The 25,532-nt window shown below is 46.6% G+C and overlaps 1 protein-coding gene across 2 annotated transcripts; it reads left to right on the top strand.

Moving 5' to 3' along the window:
• The first annotated feature begins 2,930 nt into the window (after nt 1-2,930).
• LOC131671350 (failed axon connections-like) lies at nt 2,931-22,506 on the top strand. Of its 2 annotated transcripts, none has more exons than XM_058947714.1 (4): nt 2,931-3,614; nt 16,405-16,743; nt 17,643-17,780; nt 18,225-22,506. In XM_058947714.1, the coding sequence occupies exons 1-4, from the start codon at nt 3,222-3,224 to the stop codon at nt 18,579-18,581; spliced, it is 1,227 nt and encodes a 408-aa protein (XP_058803697.1). In that variant the 5' UTR covers nt 2,931-3,221; the 3' UTR covers nt 18,582-22,506. The 2 variants fall into 2 exon arrangements, with proteins under 2 accessions (XP_058803697.1, XP_058803695.1); XM_058947712.1 differs by having other exon boundaries at nt 17,628-17,780.
• Nucleotides 22,507-25,532: the final 3,026 nt, after the last annotated feature.

The raw sequence follows: 25,532 nt of genomic DNA, 5'->3' as shown, positions 1-25,532 counted from the left end.
ATAGAAGTAAACGAGAACGAGCCGAGCGAAGAGATAGATGATTCATTAAGGAAAAATGCTACTCAACTTAGCGTCGACGATTGTCGAGCGAATCATTTCTCTCTCTCTGTCTCTCTACCCGCAGATAATGAGCACCGCGCATTTCACTCTTTTATTTAATTTTAATGAAGTCTTTTTTGCGGTGCGTTGATTGGATTTGCGTATAGATGTATTAATGGGCTCTGGGGTATAACGACCATATTCCCCGTAGTATCCCTACCCGCGCTCAACGTTTCCGAACGACGCGTGGTGACGCGGATGGATATTATAACAAATACGTCAGCGCTGGAATTCCTCCGAGTATTTACAGCCGTCGCGGCGTTAATGAAGTTATGGAAAACGTCGGGCGGATGTTTGAAATCGTAAATTTCAAGCTCGCGTTTTGTTATGCATCCAAGCGGGCTGATCTTTTGGGATTTTCCTTCGCCGCAGAAGCTTTGCCCTCAAAACGCACGCACTACATCATCCATGTGGAATGTAATTCTGCTTTTGAATTTTGCTTCCCCGTATTTTCGTACGAATTATCAAGCAGAGCATGTTATGAAATATCGGGATCGATGGAGGATTCATTTGTTTAGTTTAAAAGAACGTTTAAAAGAACTTGATGCGCGTCTCATTATCATGCAGCTGAATATTCTTATACATTATTTTGCGTTAATGAACGCGTTTGAATAATTTAATAAGCTAAATTTAATTTGGCGTTAGTCAAACAAGAACAAATAAATTCGACACACGCGCATTTAGGAAAATGCCTATATAAAAAATTAACTTCTTAACTTTCGAACTTTTTCCCTCTTCTTATTGGAGGCATATAGTAATGATGGAAAATGAAGTGGCAAATCTTGGTGAAATGAAAAAGTACGCGGGAACTATTCCTTCTCGACGTTTTTGCACTATCAAATATTAAATCACTATAGTTGAGACTTATCTTTCGCTTATACCATGAATTGGAATTTATTTAAAGCCATTTTGAATAGTGATGTGAATAGTAGAAGCAAAGAACTTAAATTTGAAACTTTGTGCTATCAAAAATAATTTGAGGCGGCTGCCGTTGATGTAGGTCAGTTAACGAAATTAATGAAAAATATTATAATTACAATGATTTGTATGATCTTTGATTAATGTTATCTCAGCCAAAAATTATCAATCTTGGCCATGCAAGGTATCAAAGTAAATGCTTCTGGTATCAACTATATACAACTATTTCCTGAAATTTTTCTGTGAATAAATTGCAGCTTGAGCCATGAGCAAAGAAATTAGCCTTAATTTTGAGTGAAAAGTCAGTAAAAGTTAAGGTTGTCTTCTATTCACAGGTAAAGCTGCAATCTATCTAAAATAATTTTAGAAAGTGATATGGAGAATATAGAAATCAAGAGTTAAAACTTCATACATCGCACGACCAAAATGAATGATGTTCAACTCTGATAATATCGATCAAACGTTATTACGAAAATTAGACAGTTAAAAGCATGTTTTAAATATATCATTTTTTATCTGTTTTAACTAACTTTTTTAATTAACAACAGTCGTGCGAAAAATCGTTGTTTGCGGTTATGCAAGATACAAAATGAAAACTTAATTTCTATGCTCTATTCATATATCAGTATACAACATTATTTGAAAGCAATGCTAGCTTAAGCTATGAGCGAAAGAGGTCAGATTTTAAATAAGAAAGAAAAGTTGAAAAGCTTCATAGCAAAGAAAAAGTTTCGTTCAGCATTTTATAAAATTCGTTTTATATCCAACTAAAAATTGTTCTAAAAAAAGAGAAAATTCAATTGACAGCGATAGCAGAGAGACGAAACTCCCCGCAGACATGCGACATTCATTAAACACTCGTTCGCTGTACCAGCGCACCGCTCTCTTTTCAGCCGACAAGCAGTAAGTGGGTACACATGCACGCAACGCAAGTATAAGCAAGCTAAGCGAGTGCATCGCTGATACCGTTCATTCTCTCTCTCTCTCTCTCTCTCTCTCTCTCTCTCTCTCTCTCTCTCTCTCTCTCTCTCTCTCTCTCTCTCATGCTTTCTGTCGGTCGTCGCCACAGGGGGTATACAGCGCACAGCAGCCTAAGCGAGAAAATCGCCGGATTTCAAAATCGTTCTTTTCCATGTTGGGAAGTATTTATTTGAGCTTGGAAACTGACATAACTAGTTTGGTTATCCGCCCATGGAGATGGATATGTTATCGACTATTTAATCGATACTTGCTCCTCGCGATGTACTTGCCATGCCTATTGTTTGGAAAACCTGCAGAACAATATGATTTACGTGTTGATGTTTGCTAAAACTCTTTCAAAGAGAATGTTTCAACACGCCTTCACAGTACAATGGAATCCATAGGCTATTGAACTATGCTTGCTTTTATAAATAATAACTCTACAATGATAAGCCATTTATCAATATTCGAATGGCGTGAACATTCTCACAAAACGTTTTCTCGACGTTTACTTTTCTAATCAGATCTACTCAATGAAAACATGAAATTTCAATTATTTCAGAGTAGTTCCAACATAATTGAAGATCAAGCGAAAATTCAGAAAGAGTGAGAGTGAATGAAAGAGAGAGAGAGAGAGAGAGAGAAGCGACAGCATGTAACATATGAAGGCTTTGGCTTGGCGTCGCTGTGCGCGCGCGCACACACGCAGAATCGCGCACGTACGTGCAGCAGCGAGAGCGAGAGAACTACGGGGTGGCGGCCAATTAAAGATGGCTACCTTTCTCTCTCTCACTCGCTCTCGATTTGCCTCTCTCTCTTGCTCTCGTCCTGACTGCTGGGGTGTGGCGGGTCGCGAACGCATGCGCGGCATCCCCGACGCGAGTTGCACTCGCGACCAGAGAACACGAGCGAGAGAGAAAGAGATGGGCGCGGAGACGGAGAGAAAAAGAGAGGGAGAAACCGGCCGGCGCTGATCGGCGGCGTCGCGACCGCCGCACCGCACGCTACTCTGCCGCGCACATACTCTCAGTCAGTGTCGTCTGGGAATCCATTCGAGCAGACCGCTTCGTCGCTTTTTATTCCTCGTTCTCTTTATCTCGCCCCCCTTTGACTTCAGTCGTTTTGATTGATCGGCGGCAAGCAAGTAACGACTCCTGAACGTTCGTGTGGTTGTTTCCCTCCTATCAGATAGAGCTTCGGCAGCTTTTGTTGTATTTAGCAAATCAATCGCGTAACAGCACACGATGACGATGGCCACGGAAACGGAGAACAACGGGCCACAGGCTGAGACTAATAAGGACATAAAAGATATGAAAGAGATGAAGGATGCGCTTAAAGACGAGACGCCGCCCGATAACAAGCAAGACGAGGCAGCCAAGGACGCGGCTAAGGATGAAAAAAAAGAAGACTCTGAAAAGAAAAAGCCCGAGGACGCTCAAGCTGAGGCAGCGGTAACTTCGGCCGCCGCCGACGCCAACGCCACCCAAGCGGCCAAGGCGCCCCAAGTCCACAAGCCCAATTTCGAGAAGGATATCGTCTATCTCTATCAGTTCCCCAGGACGCCACTTTTACCGAGCCTTTCGCCATTCTGCTTCAAGGTCGAAACCTGGCTCAGACTCAACGGCATCAAGTTCGAGGTTAGTACCCTCCGCGAATCGTATATCAGCGCTCTTTTGTCTCTCTGCCGTATGCATGTGAAAATGGCGCGAGGGCGGCTTCTTCGCGGGGGTTCCCGTACGCGAGACTCGCTCCTCACGTGTTCCTTCCTGACTGGCGCACCTGCAACTGTCAATTTCCGTCGCGATTCTGGATTTCGAGCAGACAAAACTTGTTGCTCGGACGAATTTGTCGGAAGAAACGAGATTCGGTCTTTATACGCACAGCCAACCCTCCTGTCCTAAGCTGATAGTAGTTTTTTTATTTCTCGCGTTGACATTTGAGAGCAGAACGTCCCGCCCCGCGTGCGTTCACGTTTTTCAACTTTTCACAGTCGTGAATTCACTTGCTTGCATCGCTTGCTCTCGAAAACCTTTATTCACTCTCGAAATGAAAATTCGACTTTCCTGTTCCAAAATTATCAGTCGCACGCGCGCATCCGGTTTTTTCTTGTTTGCTCCAGAAGCGAAATAAGACACGGAGATTCGAGAGAGAAAATCTTTAGCGAAGGTTGTCTCTTTCGCGCCCCCCGTCGAAAACTTGCTCGCCAGGCTGTACCCGCACGGATCGCAGCCGTAGTGCGCGCGCAGGACGCGCGCTCTCCGTCTCTTTCTCTCTCTCGTAGCCATGATACATGTGTATGTGTGGAGCGTGTGTGCGTGGAATGGTTGCTTAGGTGTGCGAGTGCGAAGGGAGAGAAAGAGGCGACGGCGTCGCTCGTTCTCTTCCACAAGAGAGCGAGAAGGTCGCTCGGGGAAAAAGGTACTAGCTTCTTCATTCGTTCTCTCTCTTTTTAGGCGTCGGCGCTGCTGCTGCTGCAAATGCAGACCTGTTGACCGCTCGCGTATATATTTTATTGACAGGCGCGATGCTCTCTTGGCGAACGATGACCAATCTCGGCGGTCGATACAGAGCATTGTATCGACCGTGGATTGTGGAGCGGCACGGCTATAGACAGACAGCTCCTCTTATGAATTGTTCAACTTGTCACTGATGAAAAAAAAAAGTGAGCTCGCGAGAGGGGGATGAGTCATGCGGTTAATTTCGTTTTCCGTTCGCGTACGTGTGCAGGCGAGAGGGTGGGTGAGTCAGTCGCGGTGCGCGCGCGACCCGAGGATCTAAGACTCGCGGGCGGAAAAGCTTCGCGTGCGTACGTAACATCTGGGTCGTCGAATATTCACGCCTATCGATCGCTCGCGGCACGAAACACGCCGGCGCTCGCTCGCGGCGCTAACTTTCAATTGGCACGGGTATTAATAAGTGAAGAAACTGCCGGAGAGAAAAGGGGGTCGAAGGCCGAAAGTGCACTGCCCGAGGATTGCCTTCGAGCTCCGGCGAGAAATCGCTTTTCCGATATGTACGTTCCCATTGTTCTTCGACGTGGGACACCGAGAGAGAAAGAAAAGAGAAGAGCCGATAAGATTATTATTTTCAAGCGCTTGAGGAAATTTTCCACTGCTCCTGCGCGCGAGGGGTGATATTTTTTTCTCTCCTTTTCAGTGGGGAACAGATTACGGGTTGTTCGACGTTTGACAGCGGGTCTCGAAAGTTTCGGTGCGTCGCCGCGGAGGCTAATCGCTCTCGACTAATCTTGATGATCCGTGGGAATATGGAGATTAACGCTTTTTTGTTCTTGCTCTCCTCGACCTTTTCTCTGTCGACGTTGCACTCGAGAGTAACTTCAATCTTTGCGTGTAATAAGCGCCATTAGATCGGATATATTGTCGCTACTGGGTTTTACACTTGATAAAACGAGAACGTAAAACAAGGGGGAGCCACGGCAAAAAGTCGATAAAGCGCGAACGCGCGGCTTTCACGAGGTTTCACACGTATGAATAATATTAATCGGCGGCAAGTTCGCGAGCTGAATCGCATTCGACGTCGCGAAAGGCAGCTTTAATTGCAGGTAGAAAATCTGGCTCGCTTTCACGTGCGTCTATTGGTCTGATTAGCCACGTGGAGATTCAGCGGCGCACGATAATTCAATAAATTCGTCTGCCATTGAATAGCAATAATAACGAAGAGAAAACAAGGTTCGGGGCGATGGCACACCTCCAGAGTTCTCGGAAGTTCGCTCGATAGTGGAGAAGGCGATTATTGCACGCGGGGGCACTTTTCTCTCTCTCTCTCGCTCGCTCTTCCCCTCCCCTTCTCCGCTCTCTCTCCGAGGGCGGAATCGCCTTGAGAGGGTGTGAACATCGCGGCTGAACAGATTACCGAAGAAAAAGTTTCTACTTTATTTTTATGCCTTGCGGCATTTACGACTCTGCCATCTTACCTTTCCAAGCATTTCTCTGTAATAAATTTAGCTTTTTATCCACGTCGCGAGTGTCCCAAGTCACCTTTATTAGCAGTACCATTTCGTAATACATATTCCCGCGAAGCTCAAAGCACCCCAGGGTAAGTTCCTCGCCCTCCTTTCGGCAAATCCCCGGCGTACGATATTGTTGCTAACGAATTCAGGGCACTGTTTCTAAATTGATCGTCTCTTCCGGGATCGCGAGTTCATAGAACTGCAAAACGTCCGTTAAGTTCGGAAAGGAATCTGAAGCGCGTGAAGTGATCAGCCCCGACTGCTGTACATAGAATGTAAACAATCGTGACAAAGGTGATACGCCGGATTAGGCCAACGACTCGGCGCATACACCGGAAGCAGACGCTTGCCTTCTTTCTTTTTTTTCGTAGCGGTACGCGAGGCTCTCGTTACGTGACCAATTTACCCGCTGATCGTCGTCGAGTTCACTGGGTTACACGCCGTCTCGGAGTCATTAGATTCTTGACTTGTGTTGATGACGCGGTAATGCGCATACCTCGGGGAATTTTCGGGAAAAAACAAAATCGGGACGATGACGTTTAACGTTTTAACGACAGCGAGCGATTTACTGGCCATCGCACAGAATCGTTTCCGCGAAATTCGGGATAATCGCTCTCGCCCGAGTCTGCTATTAAACGGTCATAAACGAAAAATTCGAGAGAGGTCGAGATTTCCGTTCGGCATTTCCGCGTCCTCGGCGCGCGCGTTTATCTAAAACCGTCGATATAGGCGCCTGCCACGAGGAAAGAAAACATTTGGGCTCGCGCAACGCGGAAATAGGCGCGCGCGAGTCGCGGCATTTTCAACGCTGTCGATGCCCCGCGTATTTCTACCAATGAACATTCCTCGCGCGGCTAATAATAAATCGGCGGCGACGGGGAGCCGCCGCGCCGATAAACAAGTCGATTGCCGCGCAGAAAGATACTCGGGCGCTAGTGAAACAATGTTCATTGCGCGCCGACGACTTTTATGAAACGATCTATCGATTGGCTCTCGGCGAACGTAGTTACGCGGCACGCTTCGATTATTGTTGTTGTTGTTGTTGTTGTTGTTGTGGTTTTTTCTTTCTTTCTTTTTTTTTTTTTTTCGTCCGACGGTGTCATCGACACTATTTGATGTTTTGGCCATTCCGCGACAGCCGACAGCGCGAGTTTTTCGCGTGATTTTCGTTCGGCGCAACTGCTCTTGTCCTTTATCTCTCCCTCTCGGCAAATCAAGTTCATCGCGTTGCACGCGTGCGAAATAATGCCCGCGCTGTTCGGCGAAACTCTCGAGCCGCAGCCGATGACCCAGAAACTCCGATTCTTTCTGTTTGGCGAGAGTGCGGCTAAGCGGAACGCCTCGCTCGCGCTTCGGGGGAGACGATAATGATCGCCGAACTGCAGGGATGGGCTGCGCGCGCCGATGGTTAGTCATGGGAATCGAGCTTGTTGGCCTACAACTTCTCTGTGCATATATATATACGCGCATTGTTCGTGCAAAGTGAAATTAGCAGTGGTTGTGCGCAACTTTCATTTCCATGCTTTCTAAGTTGATGTTCTTATTCTTTTTTTTTTTTTTCTTTTTTTTTTCTTTCTTTTTCTTTTTCATTATCCGTTCTACAGCACCGGACGTTCGCAACAAATCGTTACTCAGTCAATGGGACGAGTGCGAGTCAATAGCCACGTATTTTCTAAGCGATAACTCGGACGCGCTCGTATCGTGTCATTCATGAATCGCCTCGCTTCCACGTACACTTCTCTGACTAATAATCCGTGTGACTCGATAAATCCAAATGAGGCTTTCGCTCGTTGACGCAGCTGTTGCGCGAGCGAAGACAAACAGCCCGCATATATGCCGTAGGCAGCAGTGGCGAAGAAAGAAAAGATCGCTTGTTATCTCTCTCTCTCTCTCTCTCTCCCTCTTCCCCAGAAAAACCGATTATTTATCCTCATTAGGGAGATCCCCCTCGCGCGCATGCCCTTGTTATTGCTATCGGTGTACAAAGAGGGTATTTATATCGGCATCGCGAACGATGCGGCCGAGGCGGCGCAGCGCCGCCGGGCCCCGACGCCGCGAGAGCGCTCCAATTGTGGAAATTGGCGGCGTTAGACGGCCGCGCCAAGGCGCTCGCCCCGACTTTTAATTGCATCCTCGATCGACGTTTCTCGCGGAATTTCGTCTGGCCGTCCCGTTGCTCTCTCGCCGCGCGAACACAGTTACGTCTCTCTTTCTCTCCCAAGAGAGCCGGGGAGGCGCTTTATCGACAGCTCCGATTTTTCAGCGCGCCGCACCGCTAACGGAATGGATCGCGCCGTGTCTGTGGGGTCGGCCACGACGACAGTCGCGACTTTGTGGCAGGCCACGACGTTAATTGATAATGCCGGATCGGCCGAGAAGACGACGCCCGCTTCTGAGAACCGAGCGGCTGTCGCTGCTGCTGGTCATATCTCTGCTTTATTTTCGAGGGTGGGGGGGGGAGGGTTCACGAGATTAATATCAGATTATTTCCGGAGGCGCGCGCAGGAGATAAAACGCACAGCCGTTGGCATTCGTTAAACGCGACGACGAGAGAGAAGAAAAAAAGCAAGAGTACGGGCTCGCTTCAAAAGCTTCACGACTCAGTAGCTCGAATGATTGCGACGTAGCGCAGGAGGAATGCCAGCGCGCGCCCGCGCGCGCAAAAAAAAAACACCGAGTTTCATATCGAGTGATGGGTGCGGAGATGAATTTTCATTGCGTAAAGAATTTTTTTGTTTTTGTTTTTTTTTTTTTTTAAGTGCGTTTCGCGTAGATTGCACAACGAGTAGAGGCTGCGCTCTAATTGTTTCCATTGTTATTTTCAAGTTGGAAGCGAGCTTCGCTCAATGGGCAATCTAATTTCTCTTTTCCTTCTTTTCTCGGAGTAACGCGTTCGCGAACGGACAGGCGTGTGCGAGTACCGAAAGACGCTCGTCTTTTCTTCCAAAGCGATCGAGTCAAAACGGTCCGGCTGATTAGAATTCCGCCGAAGGCTTTTTTTTTTTATTCCGCGCGTCGGGCGAGACACGTGCTCTCGACTCTCGCTCTCTCCCCGACACATCTGTGACTTCGTAAAGTCGTTGGTACGAAGCTTCGTCGCAGCTGTTTTCTTTGCGCGCATACTGGCACCTCCGCTTTCTTCCCGCGCACTCTGTATGTCATTAATGTTTCCCGCGCCGATGGACGTCAGACGCTTTATAGAAATCTTTTTCGTTTGCAGTAAATCATACGTTGAAAATCATTGTGAAATCCACGAGAGACAATGGCGTCGCGTGCAAGAGCCGCGCGAAGCCGAGAGTTCGCGGTGTACACATACCTTTTGCAACGGGATTTCGAGAAAAAGATAAAACAAAAATGAGGCGCATTCGTGATCTGATTTTGTTACGTTAATGCGCGAGGGAGAAAATGAGAAAATATACGAGCGTTGTGTGTACGTATAAAGATCGCTTTAGATGGGAGATCGAGGTATGCATGGTTTTTCTTTCGGGATTAGATCTCTTCGAGTTGTTTGTAATGCTGCTCTTGCACGCCGCTCCAGCACTATCAACACGTTATTAGACAAGCTATGCGCAGATTATCCCTCTCCGGAGCGAGACGAAGTCCGGCTAATTGACAGATCGGACGGGGAGTCGTCGATCGAATTGCTCGCGAGAACTTGGCCGCGATGCAATTTGAATTGGCCGTCCGGCCGACGGGGGCTGGCTGCAAAAATGTTCCAAGGCGCGTCTCGCTCGAGTACGCGCATCGCTCGGATTTTTCTCTCGCGGCGCGCCAGCAGGTTTTCCTTCTCTCTTCCCTTTCTCGCCATCGGGAGATGCGATACGGCGCGACCTTCGTGCCGCCGCTGCTGCTGCTACGAAAGAGAGAGAGAGAGAGATATTAAAGCGAAGCCTTGAACGGCACTTTATATCGGCGGGGAGAGGGGGGAGGGAGAAGGTGCATACGACTACCACGACGATTATTTATGTTCGAGAGGCCTTGGCGAACAAGTAACGCCGTTTATGCGGCTTTTTTTTCCTTGCCCGTGTGTCACGGGAGTAATATTGATATGCGAACCGCTTGGCGATATATAGCCGTCCCTCCCGTCGCCAGCGTCGTTCTCTTGCGCCGGTCGTCGGGGCGTTTCGCGAGGACGCGGTCATTCGTGGCGCACGCTGTTGGGATCGCACATTGCGGATCGTCACAGGGACTAAATTTCCTATTGCGAAAGCGAGCGCCAACAGCGAAAACACGTCCTCGCTGCGTTCCTCTTCCGGACGGCTGATCCGCGAGGCTGATTAAAAACCGTCGCCGATGAGCGCCGCGATTTGCCTCTCTCTCTCTCTCTCTCTCTCTCTCTCTCTCTCTCTCTCTCTCTCTCTCTCTCTCTCTCTCTCTCTTTCTTTGCATCGTCGTGTAAGCGTAACCCGAGCGAGCCACGAGTAATTCAACGCCGCGGCAACAGCTCGCGATCATTCCGACGCGTATCGCGTGTACACACAAGCAACTGTTTTCGCGGAACGCCGGCGGGTCGTCGGATCGAGAAAACGAAATCGCGCCGCTCGGCAAACGTTTCGCCGGGGCAACGGCGCGCTCTCGGCGGGGCAGGCGCGACGGAGTCGGAGCCGTGCGAGGGAAATCCACGGAGGAAAACGGCGTATCGCGTCGCTGCGGCTGTTCTAACGAGTTTCGCCGCGCGCGCAAGTTTATGTTGCTGTAAAAGCGCGGATCGGCTGAATGTAACCGCGCATTAGAAATTTACGATACGATCTATCCCGCAAATGATTTCTCGATGCATATTTTCTGTGTTTAATAGAAAGTCTAACCCTCGGTGCGTTTTCATGGAAAAAAGAATCAACAGCTGGGGGGGGGGGGGGGACAAGAGAAAATCCAGACGTTGGAATAAACAAAGGAGAAGCTCAAAGTCGAGAGAAAAGGGATGTCTTTCTTCTCTCACGACGCCGTATAAATATAGTGCAGAGCCTTGGGACTCGAGCAGCGGAGTCCTTTAGTGCTGTACGGCAACACAATTTTGTGCGCATGCATATATACATGTGTATCGGCGAGTAGACCTCTTTTCCGCGTGAGACTGTCCATCCGCGTCTGACAGCTGACCGCAAGTATTTACGCTCGCTCACTCTCTCCGCGCGTGTAACGGCAAATTATGCGCGCAGCTATGCGCTACGCCGCTGCCGCTACGTTCGATGCATTCTCCGAATGCGAGGCGATGTGCGACCGGGACGTCATTTTATTTTTATTTATGTATTTGGTTTGCTTTTCGTTTTCTATTTTTCTATTTTTTTTCTTTTCTTTTCGTGTCGCGGTGGTAAAAGAGTTCAATTGGGCATGCCGAACGAGCGAAACGCAACGAAGCGCTCCGGAGAGGCCGGTACGCTCCCGTTCTCGGCAGCAGCTGCCGGCGGCGATGTGGGTTAGGTGGCCGCGCAATTATAATCGCGCCACGACGGAGGAAAGCGCGAACGGAGCGCTTATCGCGCGCTCCGTCCAATTAAACGGCTCCCCGATGCTGCTTCTCGCGCCGCCGACTTCGCGTCGCTCGCGTTGCGAGCCCCAGGTGCGCCAAGCTCTCGCGCTGCCTTCCGTGCTGACGGATGATTTATGGGGGTGCGCGATGTCGATTAGTTACTTTAGATTTCCTCGAGTGAGAGAGAGTCAGAGCCAGCCAGATGCACCGGATTTTTCGACGGATCGTAATTGGCTCTCCGAGAGCCATTAAGCCGCGCGAAAAATCGGCGGATGACGAATCGTCCCTGGAATTATCGCGTAAATCATGCGCGCTCGTTGGAGCGGCCTCTTGAAGAGCTAGTTGGGGGGGGGGGGGGGGGGGGGGTCACCTACGCGATCGGAGATCCACGACCAAGCGACCCGCACGCGACCGTTGCGTCGGGGGTAAAGAAGCGACGAGGCACGAGTTGCCACGCGCCTCGATATTGACGACTTTTTTTTTCTTTGGCGTCGTCGTAGGATAGGCGCGACGAGAGAAGTGTGACAATAGACGTAAACAAGCAGTCGCTCTCGTGCGAAGGCCTTCGAAGAACGGTACGCGCCATGGCTTTCGCAAGTGTGCGTGCTGCATTCCACACGCGAGCTGCTCGTCGCCGACGCGCATTGGCATTCATAAAGCCGAGTCTCTCGCGCCTCCGGTGTTGCCTTCTATAGACTTGCGGATGCAACTTTACTGCTCGTTGTCGGCGCGTCTCCGCGCGAACAGCAGCGAGCGACGTTCCGTCGTACGTTTCCTTTTGCCCGTCGAACTCTTCTTCGATATTTGACTATTTAACTCATTGCAGCGCATTTGACGTGAACGCGATCGTCCGTCTCTCTCTCTCTCTCTCTCTCTCTCTCTCTCTCTCTCTCTCTCTTCTCTCTCTCCTCTCTCTCTCTCTCTCTCTCGCACACTTGTTTGCGTTGCTCACGCGCAGAAACACTCGGCGCTCTCCAAGGTCGCCGAACGGCTGTCTTCTTCCTCGAAACGGCATCACTTTCGATTGACAAACTTGATGGCAAATAAACGCGTCGGGCGAAGGCAAAGCCGGTCGTTTTCGCGATTCAGGAAGAAGTGCCGTGCAAAATCAGCTGGGAGGACGGAGGAGGGGAGTTACAACTCTCTCTCTCTCTCTCTCTCTCTCGCCGTCAGCGACCGTGTTAACAGCTAATGGCTTTCTTTCCGTTTTGCGCCGACGCGCTTTCGCCGCGCGGAAAGGAAAAGAGGAAACGGGGACAGCGCGCTCGCTCGTTTGTTTCGCCGGGGCGATTCCGTTCGCGAATCGTCGCCCCGAAAAAAATGAGAGGCGAGCTCGCGCGCGCCCGTAAAACTATTGCGCCACGTAATAATCGGCCGGGGCTGCGTCGGCCGCCGTCCGGTTTGCGCCATCCGAGAAGAGGAGAGAGAGAGATGCGCTCACTTGGCTCCTCCGCCGTTGCGCAGTACGCCCCGAAAGCGCGCGCGTTTACCGTGGGCGTCGAGTTTTGCAAGCGGCGCGCCGTGGCCCAGCCTCGGCCGAGTCCTAAACTGCAGCTCGGCCCGAAGAAGCCGAAGTAGGCCTCGCCGGTTGCGCTCGGCTGCGAACCGTGGACCCTCCGAGCGCTTTGCGATCCACCGTCGATCTCGGCTCCAGGCGACAAATCCGAGGGCCGCGCGCTGCAAGATGCGATTGCCGACTTGCGAGCGCGCGCGGATGTACGGCTGGAATGCAAAGCGGACGGCACAGGCGAGTGCCCCTGCCCTGCTCGCTCGTAAGAGCGGCGGGTATCCGTTGCCCCTGTGCGTCGGCGAACGTGTGCGCACCTTCCTCGGCGGACCTGCAATAGGTACGCAGGCGCCGTTTCTCCGCTTCCATCGCCGCGCTGCACTTGTCGATTACTCGGCTTCGGCTCGTTTTCAACGCCATTCGGTAGTTGCGTGACTCGACCCTCGTTCACCCCGCTCGTCGAATCAAAATATGACTCGTCGCTCGTAATTAACCAATTGCGCGCGCGCGCGCACCGAACTTGAATTCTTTCGTCAGTGGGGTACGAGGAGGTGGGGTTCGGCATGCTGCATTATGTCCAATTCAAGTTCTCTTGATTAATTAATCTCCCAATTGCGCCTTATTATCCCTTCCCTCTCGGCGCCGCCGAAGTAAGCGGATAAAAATATCAAATAGCGCGCGCCCGCGCGAGAACAGAAGTGTCGGCTCTCCTCTCTCCAGAAATCATGCGGAATCGTCGCAAATTGCTCGCGATGATTGGCCAACTGCTGACGTCCCGCGTCGTCCGGGGCGCTCTCCAGGCCGACCGGAGCCAATTGCCATTGCACACATCCGTTTCTCTCTCTCTCTCTCTCTCCTCTCTCTCTCTCTCTCTCTCTCTCTCTCTCTCTCCTCTCTCTCTCTCTCTCTCTCTCTCTCTCTCCTCTCTCTCTTCTCTCTCTCTCTCTCTCTCTCTCTCTCTCTCTCTCTCTCTCTGCCGATTTACACAATGAAATCGACCGACTGTCAGTCCCACGCGCCGTCACGTGTGGGTGGTGGCTTTCGGTCGAGTGCGTGGCTCTCCTCCTTCCCCGCCGACGATTCCCTTCGGGAAACGAATGCGGGTGATTTGAAATTAATTTCTTTTACGCGTTCCGGATTCCCCGATTGAAATTCGACGAGAGAGAGAGAGAGAGAGAGAGAGAGAGAGAGAGAGAGAGAGAGAGAGAGAGAGAGAGAGAGAGAGGAGAGAGAGAGAGATAGAGAGAGATAGAGAGAGAGAGAGAGAGAGAGAGAGAGAGAGAGAGAGAGAGAGAGAGAGAGAGAGAGAGAAAGAAAGAGATAGAGAAGAGTGATTGCGCCGATCCGGTGTCCGCAACTCCGCGCGCGCCGGAACAGCGCCGGCGAGCCGAGCCACTCGAGTCGATATCACCGAAGAACGAGAGCGGCTCGCCGATTTCCTCGCGCGCGCACAAACAAAGTCGGCGAAGGGTTAAACGGCAATAATTCCGTGCGCTCTCGCGGATAGCCGAGGAATGTCGGGTGCAATAAACTCGGCGTCGCCGGCGACAACCTCTCACTTCTGCAACGCTCGTCAATTGCGCCTCTCCCTCTCTCTCTCTCCCTCTCGCGCGGCGAAAAGACAAATCTAAGGGGCCGGGAAAATAATGTATCTGGAATTGCATTGCGCGTCCATTTCGAGGAGACAAGATTGGCGCGTTGCAGGTGCAGCTCGGCGAGAACGCGGGAGACAGTTGCCTGCGCTCTCAACCCGTTCGGCGCGAGGGAAGCAGAGCGTCGTCGGCGATTCATCGGCCGGTCCGCATCGGTTTCCTGGGGGGGTGGGGAGGTGGGAGGCTGGATACTTTGACCTCGTCGCCGGGTGCCACCGTGGCATCACCGCGCGCCAAATCGCGAACCGGTGCCGACGTGCCGCCTGCCTATTTCCAGTATTTGCAGCGGCGCGGCGGATATACGGGAGGGCGCATTCCATGGCGGCCGCCGCCCGAACCAATTGAAAGCGCGCGTCGCTAGCCATTCAGCCGTCGGCCGGATGCGGAGATCTCGTTCGAATCATCGCCCGTTCGCCTCTCTTATCGCCGGAAATCGGTAGCCGCCTGCAAAAACCGATAAACAAACGCGAGCCTTCGATTGCACCGTCCCCGTCGCCGCCAACGTGAATGCCGTCGGGGGAGAGCATCTTTCGAATACATCCGCCCGCGACACATTCGTCAAATTCGAAAGGAAAAAAGTGATAGTGGATTCTTAATTAAAGTGTGAACGCGATTGCTCGAACACGACGTTCCAGCTTTATGAGTAAAGAAATAAATAAATAAAAAACGCGCGTTACCGACGTTCGTGTAACCGAAGTAACGGTCGTTCCACCGGAAAAAAAAGGGGGGGGGGGTCGTCCCGTGAAACGAAAAGAACAAATCGCGTCGGCGTGGCGCGTCGCGTCGGCAGCAGAGCAGCATCCCGCGCGATCAATAAGCGCGGGGAGGGGATGGATGCGTGTGTTGCCAAGCGACGGAAGCTGAGCGCGCCCGCGAGCGCTCGAGAGAGAGAGAGAGAGCGAGAGAGAGAGAGAGAGAGAGAGAGAGAGAGAGAGAGAGAGAGAGAGAGAGAATCGAAGTTCATCGGCCTCAACTCGCTCGCTCTCGATGTTTATCCCTACTGCCGGCGCTGTGTGCAGTTGTACAGTGCTTTTCTCCATTGTCGCAAAATGTCTTGATGCGCGCCGGCTTTTATTGCTGCCGAACGATTTTTTCATTCCGATGCTCGCGCAAGAGAGAGAGAGAGAGATAGTGAGAAAGAGATGGAAACAGGGAGGAACACCGCCCCGTTTCTTTTCAGCGTCGTCCTCTCTGCCGCCGGTCACGGACTGCGATCTGTCAATGATATCTGGCAAACAGCTCGAGTCGCGAGAAGCGCCGACGAATCGTTGGCGATCGGCGAGAGGCGCGCCGCGTCCCCTTGGCTCGCCGCCGAGAGGGCGGGCGCCGACGAGAACTCCGAGTAAAACCATTTCCCAGTGCGGACGAAGCGAGGCGAGAGACAGAAGGGCGTCGTCGTCGATCGGCAAGACGCACGCGTGACGCCATCCCTCCACGTCGCGCTGGCTTCGCGGCTGCGACTCTCGCTTTTCACACGAGGACTGGCGTGTGCGCGCATCGATCTTGGCCCTGTTGTGCGCGATTCGTCAAACGTCTTGCAGCAGCAGCAGCAAGCCGCGTCTCACGATCTCCTCCCCTCACCCCCCGCTAGGTTACGCGCACGTGTTTCCCAAAAATATCCACAGGCGGTGGAAGAATGGCCATTATGCAGAAATATTCGTGGCCGTGGGGCGGCCGAACGTGCGCTTTCCAAAATAACCCGTGGTTCGGCGTTGTGGCACGTCTGGGATTCCGACGATCCGGCGTGAAAGGAGGGATTTCCGGGAATATCGCGCGCGACGCGCTCGCCCCGGACCACGGGGCAGCGCGTCAACTCGCTTGCCTCTTGTTGCAGAACGTAGACCACAAGATGAAGTTCCGCTCGAAGAAGGGCAACTTGCCGTTCGTCGAGCTGAACGGCGAGGAGATCGCCGACAGCAAGATCATACTGCGCGAGCTGGGACAGAAGTTCGGCAAGGACATCGACGCATGTCTGAGCACCGAGCAGAAGTCCATATCTCACGCGACGATATCGATGATCGAGAACCACCTGGTCTGGGTGGTCGCGTGTTGGCGCACCAAGAACCTCGACCTCATACTCAAGGGCTACAAGGTCAATCTCCAGCACACCCTTGGCACTCGCATCCCGAACAGCATCCTAAACTTCTTCTTCAAGTTCACTTTTGGACGCAAGGTGAGAATCGGCCGACGACCGGCAGTCTTGGCGAGCTTTCTGTTTCGATGGTTTTCCTTAGACTTTTGTTGCACCAAAACCAAAGAGAACCTTTTATCCGACATATACCGAGTGCCACTGCCACTTCTTCATTTTTATTTTTATTTTTTTTTTTCGCTCCTTCTTTCGAGCGCCTTTTCCTTTTTCTTTTCTTTTTTTCCTTTTCACAGAGACGAGCTCTGTTTTATCGACGATTCGGTTGCTCCTTGCGTGGAACTGTTGATTACAACAGTAGACTTGTGGCACACGCTGAATTGTAAATTGGATTTGTATCACGCCAGTGTGAAATTTCGATAACGACTTGCAGAGGCGTGACAACGAGCAGCTCCAATCTACAAAATCTGCCGTGTAGTGTTTTTTTCATAGCATAACGTAAAACGAGTCGATAAAACAGAATAACTTTTTTGATATTTTTGACAATTAGCACCAAAGAATTGTTACCGTGCTAGCTAGCTGTAGCATGAGGCTAGAATAGACTATTACTAGTACATTTTTGTTGTATGATACTAAACCTCACATTTTAACGTAGTATCACTGCGTGTCTTACTGTCGACCTATACAGTACAAGGAACTTTCTACGTTTTCTGCACTCTCGTTGAATCGACTTTTCTCAAGTCGAGAAAGTCTCTTTGAGAACGCAGCAAACTTAAGAATTCGTCGGCACGGCTCGTAAACGCAGCGACGAGAAAGATAAGAAAAGGGACGAAGCAGTGAGGTAGAATGAGAAAAGAAAGGGACGTGTGGTGCGGAGGGAAAGGGGGCTTAGTGTATTGGTCAGCGGAGCACAAATTGTGTCGACAATTCGCTAAGAATGAAGCGTGGTGGTCATCATAAGTGAGAGTTAGTTGGATTGGTTGCAGGGTGCCAAGAAGGTCAAGGCCCAGGGCATGGGCGTGCACACGCCCGAGGAGGTGCTTCAGTTCGGCTGCGACGACCTCAAGGTGCTCTGCGACATGCTCGCCGACAAGCCGTTCTTCTTCGGCGACGAGCCAACTATGGTCAGTATCGCTTTTCATTAACAAATGTCGCGAGCGGCACCTGGCGTACGCGGACAGACCTCAGTGGATTTAACAACGCGACTCTGAAATTCAAGAGTAGATCAAGAGTAAATTAAGTGAGATACTTTATCCAAGGTCCGTGGATGTGCTCAAAAAAAATTTTCCATAGTCTTGTATCTATGCACACGTACACGTACGCGCGCGCGCGCACACACTTTTTCTTTTCCACGGTGTAACTCACTTCAAGAATTAACGGGAGAAGTTTCTGCGCTTATAATCCAAGCGAACAAGATTACCGATATGAAAAACCATAACTTTTTTGCTTTAATTAAAGTATGCCACAGAGATAATGGTTTAGCTCAAAACCTTAATACGAATATAATGACTTAGACAGTACATATGTAGAATGACTAACGAGCTGGCTCTCACTTTTGTGATTTATAGCTGGACGTTGTCGCGTTCGCCAACCTTGCGCAGATCTTGTACATCGACAAGGAGGTGTCGTTCGCTCTCCGCGATTATATGCAAGATAATTGCGCAAACTTGGTCGGCCACTGCTCCAGGATGAAGGAACGTTGCTTCCCCGACTGGGAAGAGATTTGCTCGACCCTCGACATGAACACGCATCTGCCGAAACCCGAGAAGACAGAAGAGAAGGAAGGCAAAGAAGATGCTAAAGAGACCAAGGAGTCCAAGGAAGAAAAAGAAGGTGATAAGGAAAAAGCCGACAAGGAAGAAAAAGACGTCGAGAAGGACAAGGAAGTCGACGAGAACAAGGAGAAAGAAAAGGAAGGAAAATAAGTTGATCAACGCTAGACCGAGATTCACTCGGCCCAACTATTGTGTATCGGAGGAGAGAGAGATTTTTAATGAGACAGATTATGAGGAGAGAGAAAGAGAGAGAGAGAGCGAAAATTTATATTTAGTGTATGTTGTGGACTATTTTATATACTCGATGCTCTCTAATTAATCTTAAGATCGAGAGGAGGGGCTCGATAAAAACATGTATGTGTGTTTTATTTTTTTTTTCTCCTTTTTTTTATGATTTCATAACGATCAAATGAGGAAAAAAGATAAAAAATGATATATAATTAAGGAGTTTTTGTAACGAGGAGAGAGTAGGAAGAGAATTTGATTTTTCTTCCTGCTCTCTCTCTCTCTCTCACTGCCGCTCTAAAAAAACTTGTGTTTTTATTTTTTTGTACTATTGTAAGTTTTTTTCTTCTATTTGTTTAATTTTATGCATTGCAATTTTTTTATATCGCCACGTATATGTATATATATATGTGTATATATATATGTGTGTGTATACATGTGTGTATATATTTATGTACACACATACGTATTGTAATAACATACAAAACGAGGCGGAAATACAAAAAACTCTCACAGTATTCTTTTCTTTTTGTCGCGCGTAGAGACTTCTAAAAGATTTTTTTTATTCCTTCTCATCAATTTCCGTTCTCTCCCTCTGGCGGATATTTGATTAAATGTTCATGTTTTTAATTATCCTTTAATTCGAGTCATTATAGTAAAAAAGCCATAGTGTGTATAACTGCAATATTAAACGAATGCAATAGCCTGTGTCGCTATAAGGACGAAACGGGGAATGTGGGGGGAAATTCGCTGTTTTACAATATGTGATGCGAGGTTAAAAAACTTTTTCTCGAAAAATATCATTATTATATAATTATAATTACCTTTGTACGTAAGAAACATTTTTTCTAAAAACAAGAACAACACGACGATAAAATATATAAACTCGGTCTCTTGCTGAACGAAGTTACCAGACGACGAATCTTTTTATACTCGGTAAATAAAAATAAAAGAAATGCTTTTTTGTATGAAAAATAACAAATTCTACGAAAGTAACAATTGTAATAGACTTTTTTAACAAAATGAAGCGAATCACCCTTCCAAAAAAAAAAAATAAAAACAAAGATTTTTAGCCTCCGGTGCGTCTACAATTATTTTTTCAATCGTCAAATTATTACAAATGAATATAATCTCTCTCGTCGATATCACGATCTTGTCGCAAATGGTAAAAAAAAAGAAATAAAAGAACAACAGCGTATATTTATTAGAGAAAGAACTGAGAAAACGTCGCAGATTAGCCTCGCTAGTCCATGAAAAAAAACTCTAACTCAAACGTAAATAAGGCAGGTGCGTAAAATACGCGAAAAGGAAGAAGGAAGAACGCACGTCTGCGACGAAGCGACGACACGCAAACACGCATTTTTGCATTTACACATGTATACCCTTTACACATGTACACGCTAAATATGCTTTATTAATTAGAAAATAAATGGAAAAAAAAAAGAATTTGAGGATTGAGTAGCGGGCTAGACTGTGATGATTTAAAGAGTCGACAATTGCATCGAAGGATTTTGTCAGACGCGTTAGTTTATAGGGATAAAAAAAGAAAAAAATGAAGAAACATTTGATTGGATTGAGCAGAAGTTTATGAAATTTTATGACAAAAAGAAAGAAAGAAAGATGAGATATGCTATTGTATTTGTAGAATAAGAGCACGAGATGCGACGAAAACAAAAAGTCTCTCGGCTCGCGACTGAGTCTTTGTGAGCGTCGCGAACAAAAAATAAATAAATAAGCGCGCGCGCTTCTGGTATTGAAAAAAAATTTGTAATGTACTTTTGTTCGCGTATACGTGTGAAAGAAACTTTAAAACGGTGCGGAAGTTGATAGCTGGCTTATCATTTCTTAAGCGTGTCTACTGATTGTGGTGCGACAACAGCGACGAAAGAACGATGCTTTTTTTTCGTCGAAGATAGTCAGCCTTCGAGAAAAAATCAACCTTCGTATATTTCTTAAGTGTGATTGTTTATACTTTGAATTAGTGCATTTTTCTCTAGACAAAGTCACATTAACGCGACAAGTACATTACAAAGGCGACAGTAGAGCGCGCGTACGCAACATTGTAACATCCATAATATCGCCTTTTAGTGCCGAGACATGGACGCCCGATTGTCTTTCTGTTTGCATTGCGCAATCTCTCTTTCTCAGTCTAGCTAACAAAAAAATAAAACAAATAAAAAGAAACACAAGGTACATCTACCCGCGCAAAAATGGACATAGAACAATCTCCTTTTTTGCACAGGTACCAACGCCTAGTACGAGATATATCAGGCGACCTCGGCTCGGCGCGGCGCTCAAAAATTTTTGATTGTCAAAGCGACGACGCTCGTTGTTCATATTGCATTGGCGCTTGAACTCATTATTATAAATGTGCAACACATACACACACACACACACACACACACACACACACACACACACACACACAGCCACGCGTTACACATACATGTTCTCACACGCGGCACGAAGCCATTTTCTCATTCTCGTAGCCGATCAAAAGATTTAACAAAAAAAGAAAAAAAGAAATATATGGAACAAATTCATTCCCGTCTTTTTGTAACTTTATAGTCCTTTTTTTACGTCTTTTTTTATACAAATCTGACAAAGCGTCGTCGGCCATTTAAAACGTGCGACGTCGGCGAAATATTAATTATAATTATTACATTTATTTGTATATTATAGAAATACGTCATATTGTATGTTTGTATGTGCATTATGTACAGGCGAATGCAGCCCACAACAGATTTAAAAACAAATATGGAATATACACGCGATGAACTTGTGAATTTAAGAAGATTATTACGGAATGAAAAATGAATGCTACACACATTTGTATAATGTATCCAATTTGAAACGCGATTATTAATGAACAATAAATAAAGTATAAGTCAACCAGCTCTGTCATCACATATATATATAAATATATATATATTCACACCAAAATAAAACACGATCCACATATTTATTATAATTAAATAACTGCAAGTACTGATTTAACTGTTAAAATCTATATGTCATTTTAATTAAAAAAGACAAATACTCTGGTATTTATTTAAAATATAGGCGAACATTTAACGGCGCTTTTAAAACGCGGCCACTTTCGAAGATGAAAAAAAACGAGTTAAATGATTAGAGTCGGGCGCTTGAACGCGATCAACAAACCTTTAGGTGACGATTATTATACAAAGTGTCTTTCACGCATCGAATTACTGAAAGAACGTTTGATAATATTATTCGCGGCGCGTTTCGGTTTCTACGTCAAATTCATTATTTTTCTGTCTAGCAGTAATAGGAAAAAAATTAGGGAAGACGCGAAAAAACGGAAAAAGAGATAACTCGCGAGGGGAATTGAAAGTGTAAGTCGCATTTTTGTTTCAATGGAGCAAAACTTGCGCAAATGGACATACTTTATTGTATCTAAGCATCTTAAAGGATTATTATTAAAACGATCGATGAAAAATATGAGCGCGGAAAAATGATTAGAAATCGTACATTGTGTAGAGGATTGCGTAGGGAGAGATGAGAGCAGTTTTTGAACGATTGTTGATAGCTTAACATCGCAACGATGGCATTATTTGAGAGCTGAAACGAAACTGCCGAAACTGCAAAAGAAAAACAAATAAGTAAGCACAGAGTAGTTAGGCACCACCCATTTACAGTAAGGCAACAAAAAGAATCTTATAAGAGTAATATTAATGACAATTTTACATATATATATATACATATATATATGTGTATATATATAATATAAATATATATAAAAAATTATAAGATACGACTGCTCGTTTTATGCTCGACGCTATACATGATTTCATTGTCATTATTATATCAGCATTTATTAATGATATACATACGGACGAATAAAATGTGTTTATAAATAATAATCTTTAGAGGCTTGTTTATTGTGCAGATCACACCTGTCTCTAGGTTTACGCTAATAGAAACTGGTATTTCACATCGTGTACTCTTCAAATTCGGAAGCTCTTAGAAGTTAGAAATAGAATGTTTTTGGATTTTCAAGTCATACGTTTGGAAATATAATACTGGCGGTATTCAAAAAGTTCTACAGTAATCAACTTTTTCCATATCGCTTGTCATTTGTTATTTTTTGTAATAATCTCTTGGTTATACCTTCATTTTATAAATTCGGAAAATGAAAAAAACAAGCGAATTTGAAAATAAAATAATTCTTATTATTGTTGTTGTGACCTCAAGAACTACGTCCACGTGGAACGATGCAGAGGTACATCGAGTACCTGTGCGCATTAGTTTGATTCCTCCTTTAGTCATAAATATGTAGACCCACCTCCCCCACCATTTTTTGAAATGGTGCAGGAGGAAAAAGTTTTACACACATTAGACTGGACCTACAGTTCAAAAATCAATAAAAAATAATTGTATCTACGTAACACGTATTATTCAGCTGCTATAGATCTACCAGGATTTAAAAAATTTTAATAGAATAATGATAGCGATGAGTATGATAACATAACATACTTTGCATAAAAAATGTATTTGTAAGGTTTGAGAGAGAAAAAAAAAGAGTTAATTCTTATTAAAAATTGTTTTTTTGCGAGGGCAAAGGGCAAGAGGTTTTGAATTCTGAAGATGAATTTTTTATAAAATCGAAGCATTGAGATGTCAGAGAACATACTGATTATTTGTCAGTGAAGTATTCGTATGAATGTTAGAGTGAGTCAAATATCAATATTTGAATTACTACTTGTTCAGTGCTATACTCATTTCCCGATCCCGAAAGATTTCAATACGTAACTCGTCGTGTATCTCTGGCTAGTACTCCACGCGGGATCGGATTGCGAATGGTTGACTGACAGGACTTAAAATTTTTGATTGAATTTGACATCGTCGCCAACTTACTTTACTTAGAATTAAATTCGCAGCAGTAACTGCGTTAAAGTTGGAAATGCAATGGAATTCATGGACCCACATCGACGGTGTCTTCGGTGTAGCAAACCGGTCCAACATTGCTGCAACAAACTTTAGTTCGTTTAGACGACTGAATGAATACGAAATCTATTTGTGAGTATATCTTTGTTGTATATCTCTTGATATGTCGAATATGAGAGACTGCTTATTTGCACGTGTCATGAGGTTAGGATGACGGCAGAAAATACTACGCCAGCTGACATTTGGACCTGTTCATCGAAGCCTATCGATATTGCCGTTAATTTTTTTTACGAGAAAGGCCCGTGCCCCCTTTCATCGATGCTGGTACAGCTATTCTTTGCATGAAACTCGTGATTTCAATCAATTTCAACTAAGAACAAGTTTGTATTTAACGTTGATCTCATTGGGTTCGGGTTGGGTTAAACATACGCATTCGAAGATTTTGTCATTCGGAGATTTCAAGATGAGCCGTTCTAAAGAGATCTGCTGGAAACACTAGTATCACTGCCAAGTATCGATTGAAATTTACAATTTGCTTCTGCTGGCTTGACTTTTCGCTGAATCCATAATACTGCCTATCACAACAGAATTGATTGCGGAAAGTACAATGACCGAAACAAGTTAATTTACTCGACTGATGCGTTCTTCGACGAACCCATGTTACTTGTATACCTGAAAGATGCGAATTTGAGGTACCAATTATATTTACTTGGCTGCAAAAGCTCACTGTTCAGGCGATTATTGGTATTATTATTTTATTATTAATATACAGAGGTGTATTTTTCTAGCTACGTCAAGAACAATGACGTCGTACGATTGTCCTAATTTAAACAAGAATAAATAGATGTTTTCCAGTATAAATCAGGATCATGTTGTCTCTAATTGGTGTGGGGATGTAGTGGCTACTACTCCCGAGTGTCGTCGAGATGGGAATCGTCGACTGTATCGTAAATAAAGCTGCACGCCAGTATTATAAACAGCTTGGGATTGTTGTCGCACATCTAAATCGAAGAAGTAAAAGTTTGCATGCGTTTAATATTACTTTATTTTTCCTTTTTTTTTTGAATAAACTAATCTGTATGAAGCGCAAAAAACTATTTAATTATTGAACTGCGACATCGCAAGTGCAAAATAATTACGAAATGGAAGTTTTTTTTTTTTTTTTTTTAATTCTTCTTTGTTCTCAACAATCGAACAATTCCAAAATATATATGCATTATGTTTTTAGACCCTTTTCATGGTTGCCGAGAGGGTCTTTGAGAAATATTGTTAAAAAGGACGCAGATGTCGTAAAAATGTTTGTCTAAAAAAATCTCATTTTTAGACCGACCGTCATAAGTTTTAGTTATACGTGCAAATCTTGACGACGAATTGGACATTTCATCAAAAGAACACTTTTGCGGTCAAACCGCGTCATGGTAAAATGTACATCTTGGAAAAATGTTATTAATAATGACACTTACGGTAGTCCGCCTAAAAGATTTAGATTTATCTTTATGAAAAATAACCAGTTTCAAATTCAATCAACGAGAAATTGGAATAATGTAAATAGGTGCCACGGACGCACAAGTAGTTTACTTGGATCGAATCGTTAGGTACGTCGACGCGAGTTTGGAAATTCGTGGTGCTGAATACCTCGCATTCCAAATTATATCGGTGGCGCTTGATCGCTATCGGCTCATGTCGCGGCGAGCACAAGGTGGAATGCGAACCCGAGCAGCTGCCATTGTCGCGGGCGCGTTCAAAGTCTCCCCTAATCACTGCTACGTCGACGGTGTAACAGTCGTGCTCGAGCGAGCTGCAGCCGGACGTGATTAGAATCAAGCCATTGGCAATGGTTTGTACGTGGCAAATTTGGGTGCCGCCCGGATAACCTAGGGTCCTATTGAAGGCCACTGAGCCGTCTTCTCGGAACGCCGCGCAGTGGATCGCAGCGTCGTCCTCGTAGCTGTTTTGCCTCCTTCTCCA

This window comes from Phymastichus coffea, unplaced genomic scaffold (assembly GCF_024137745.1).
Source record: "Phymastichus coffea isolate CEN01 unplaced genomic scaffold, Cenicafe_Pcof_1.1 PCOF00124, whole genome shotgun sequence".
In the NCBI taxonomy this organism is placed as follows: Eukaryota; Metazoa; Arthropoda; class Insecta; order Hymenoptera; family Eulophidae; genus Phymastichus; species Phymastichus coffea.
The sequence above is the reverse complement of the archived record's forward strand: the minus strand, read 5'-3'. Positions and strand labels throughout refer to the sequence as shown.

What these genes read in the sequence shown, in the direction of transcription:
- LOC131671350 (XM_058947712.1), top strand. Translation starts at nt 3,222, where the DNA reads ATGACGATGGCCACGGAAACGGAGAACAACGGGCCACAGGCTGAGACT. An exon ending in TCAACGGCATCAAGTTCGAG is followed by an intron (nt 3,615 to 16,404) that starts GTTAGTACCCTC and finishes CTCTTGTTGCAG; the next exon opens with AACGTAGACCACAAGATGAA. An exon ending in TCGGCGACGAGCCAACTATG is followed by an intron (nt 17,781 to 18,224) that starts GTCAGTATCGCT and finishes TGTGATTTATAG; the next exon opens with CTGGACGTTGTCGCGTTCGC.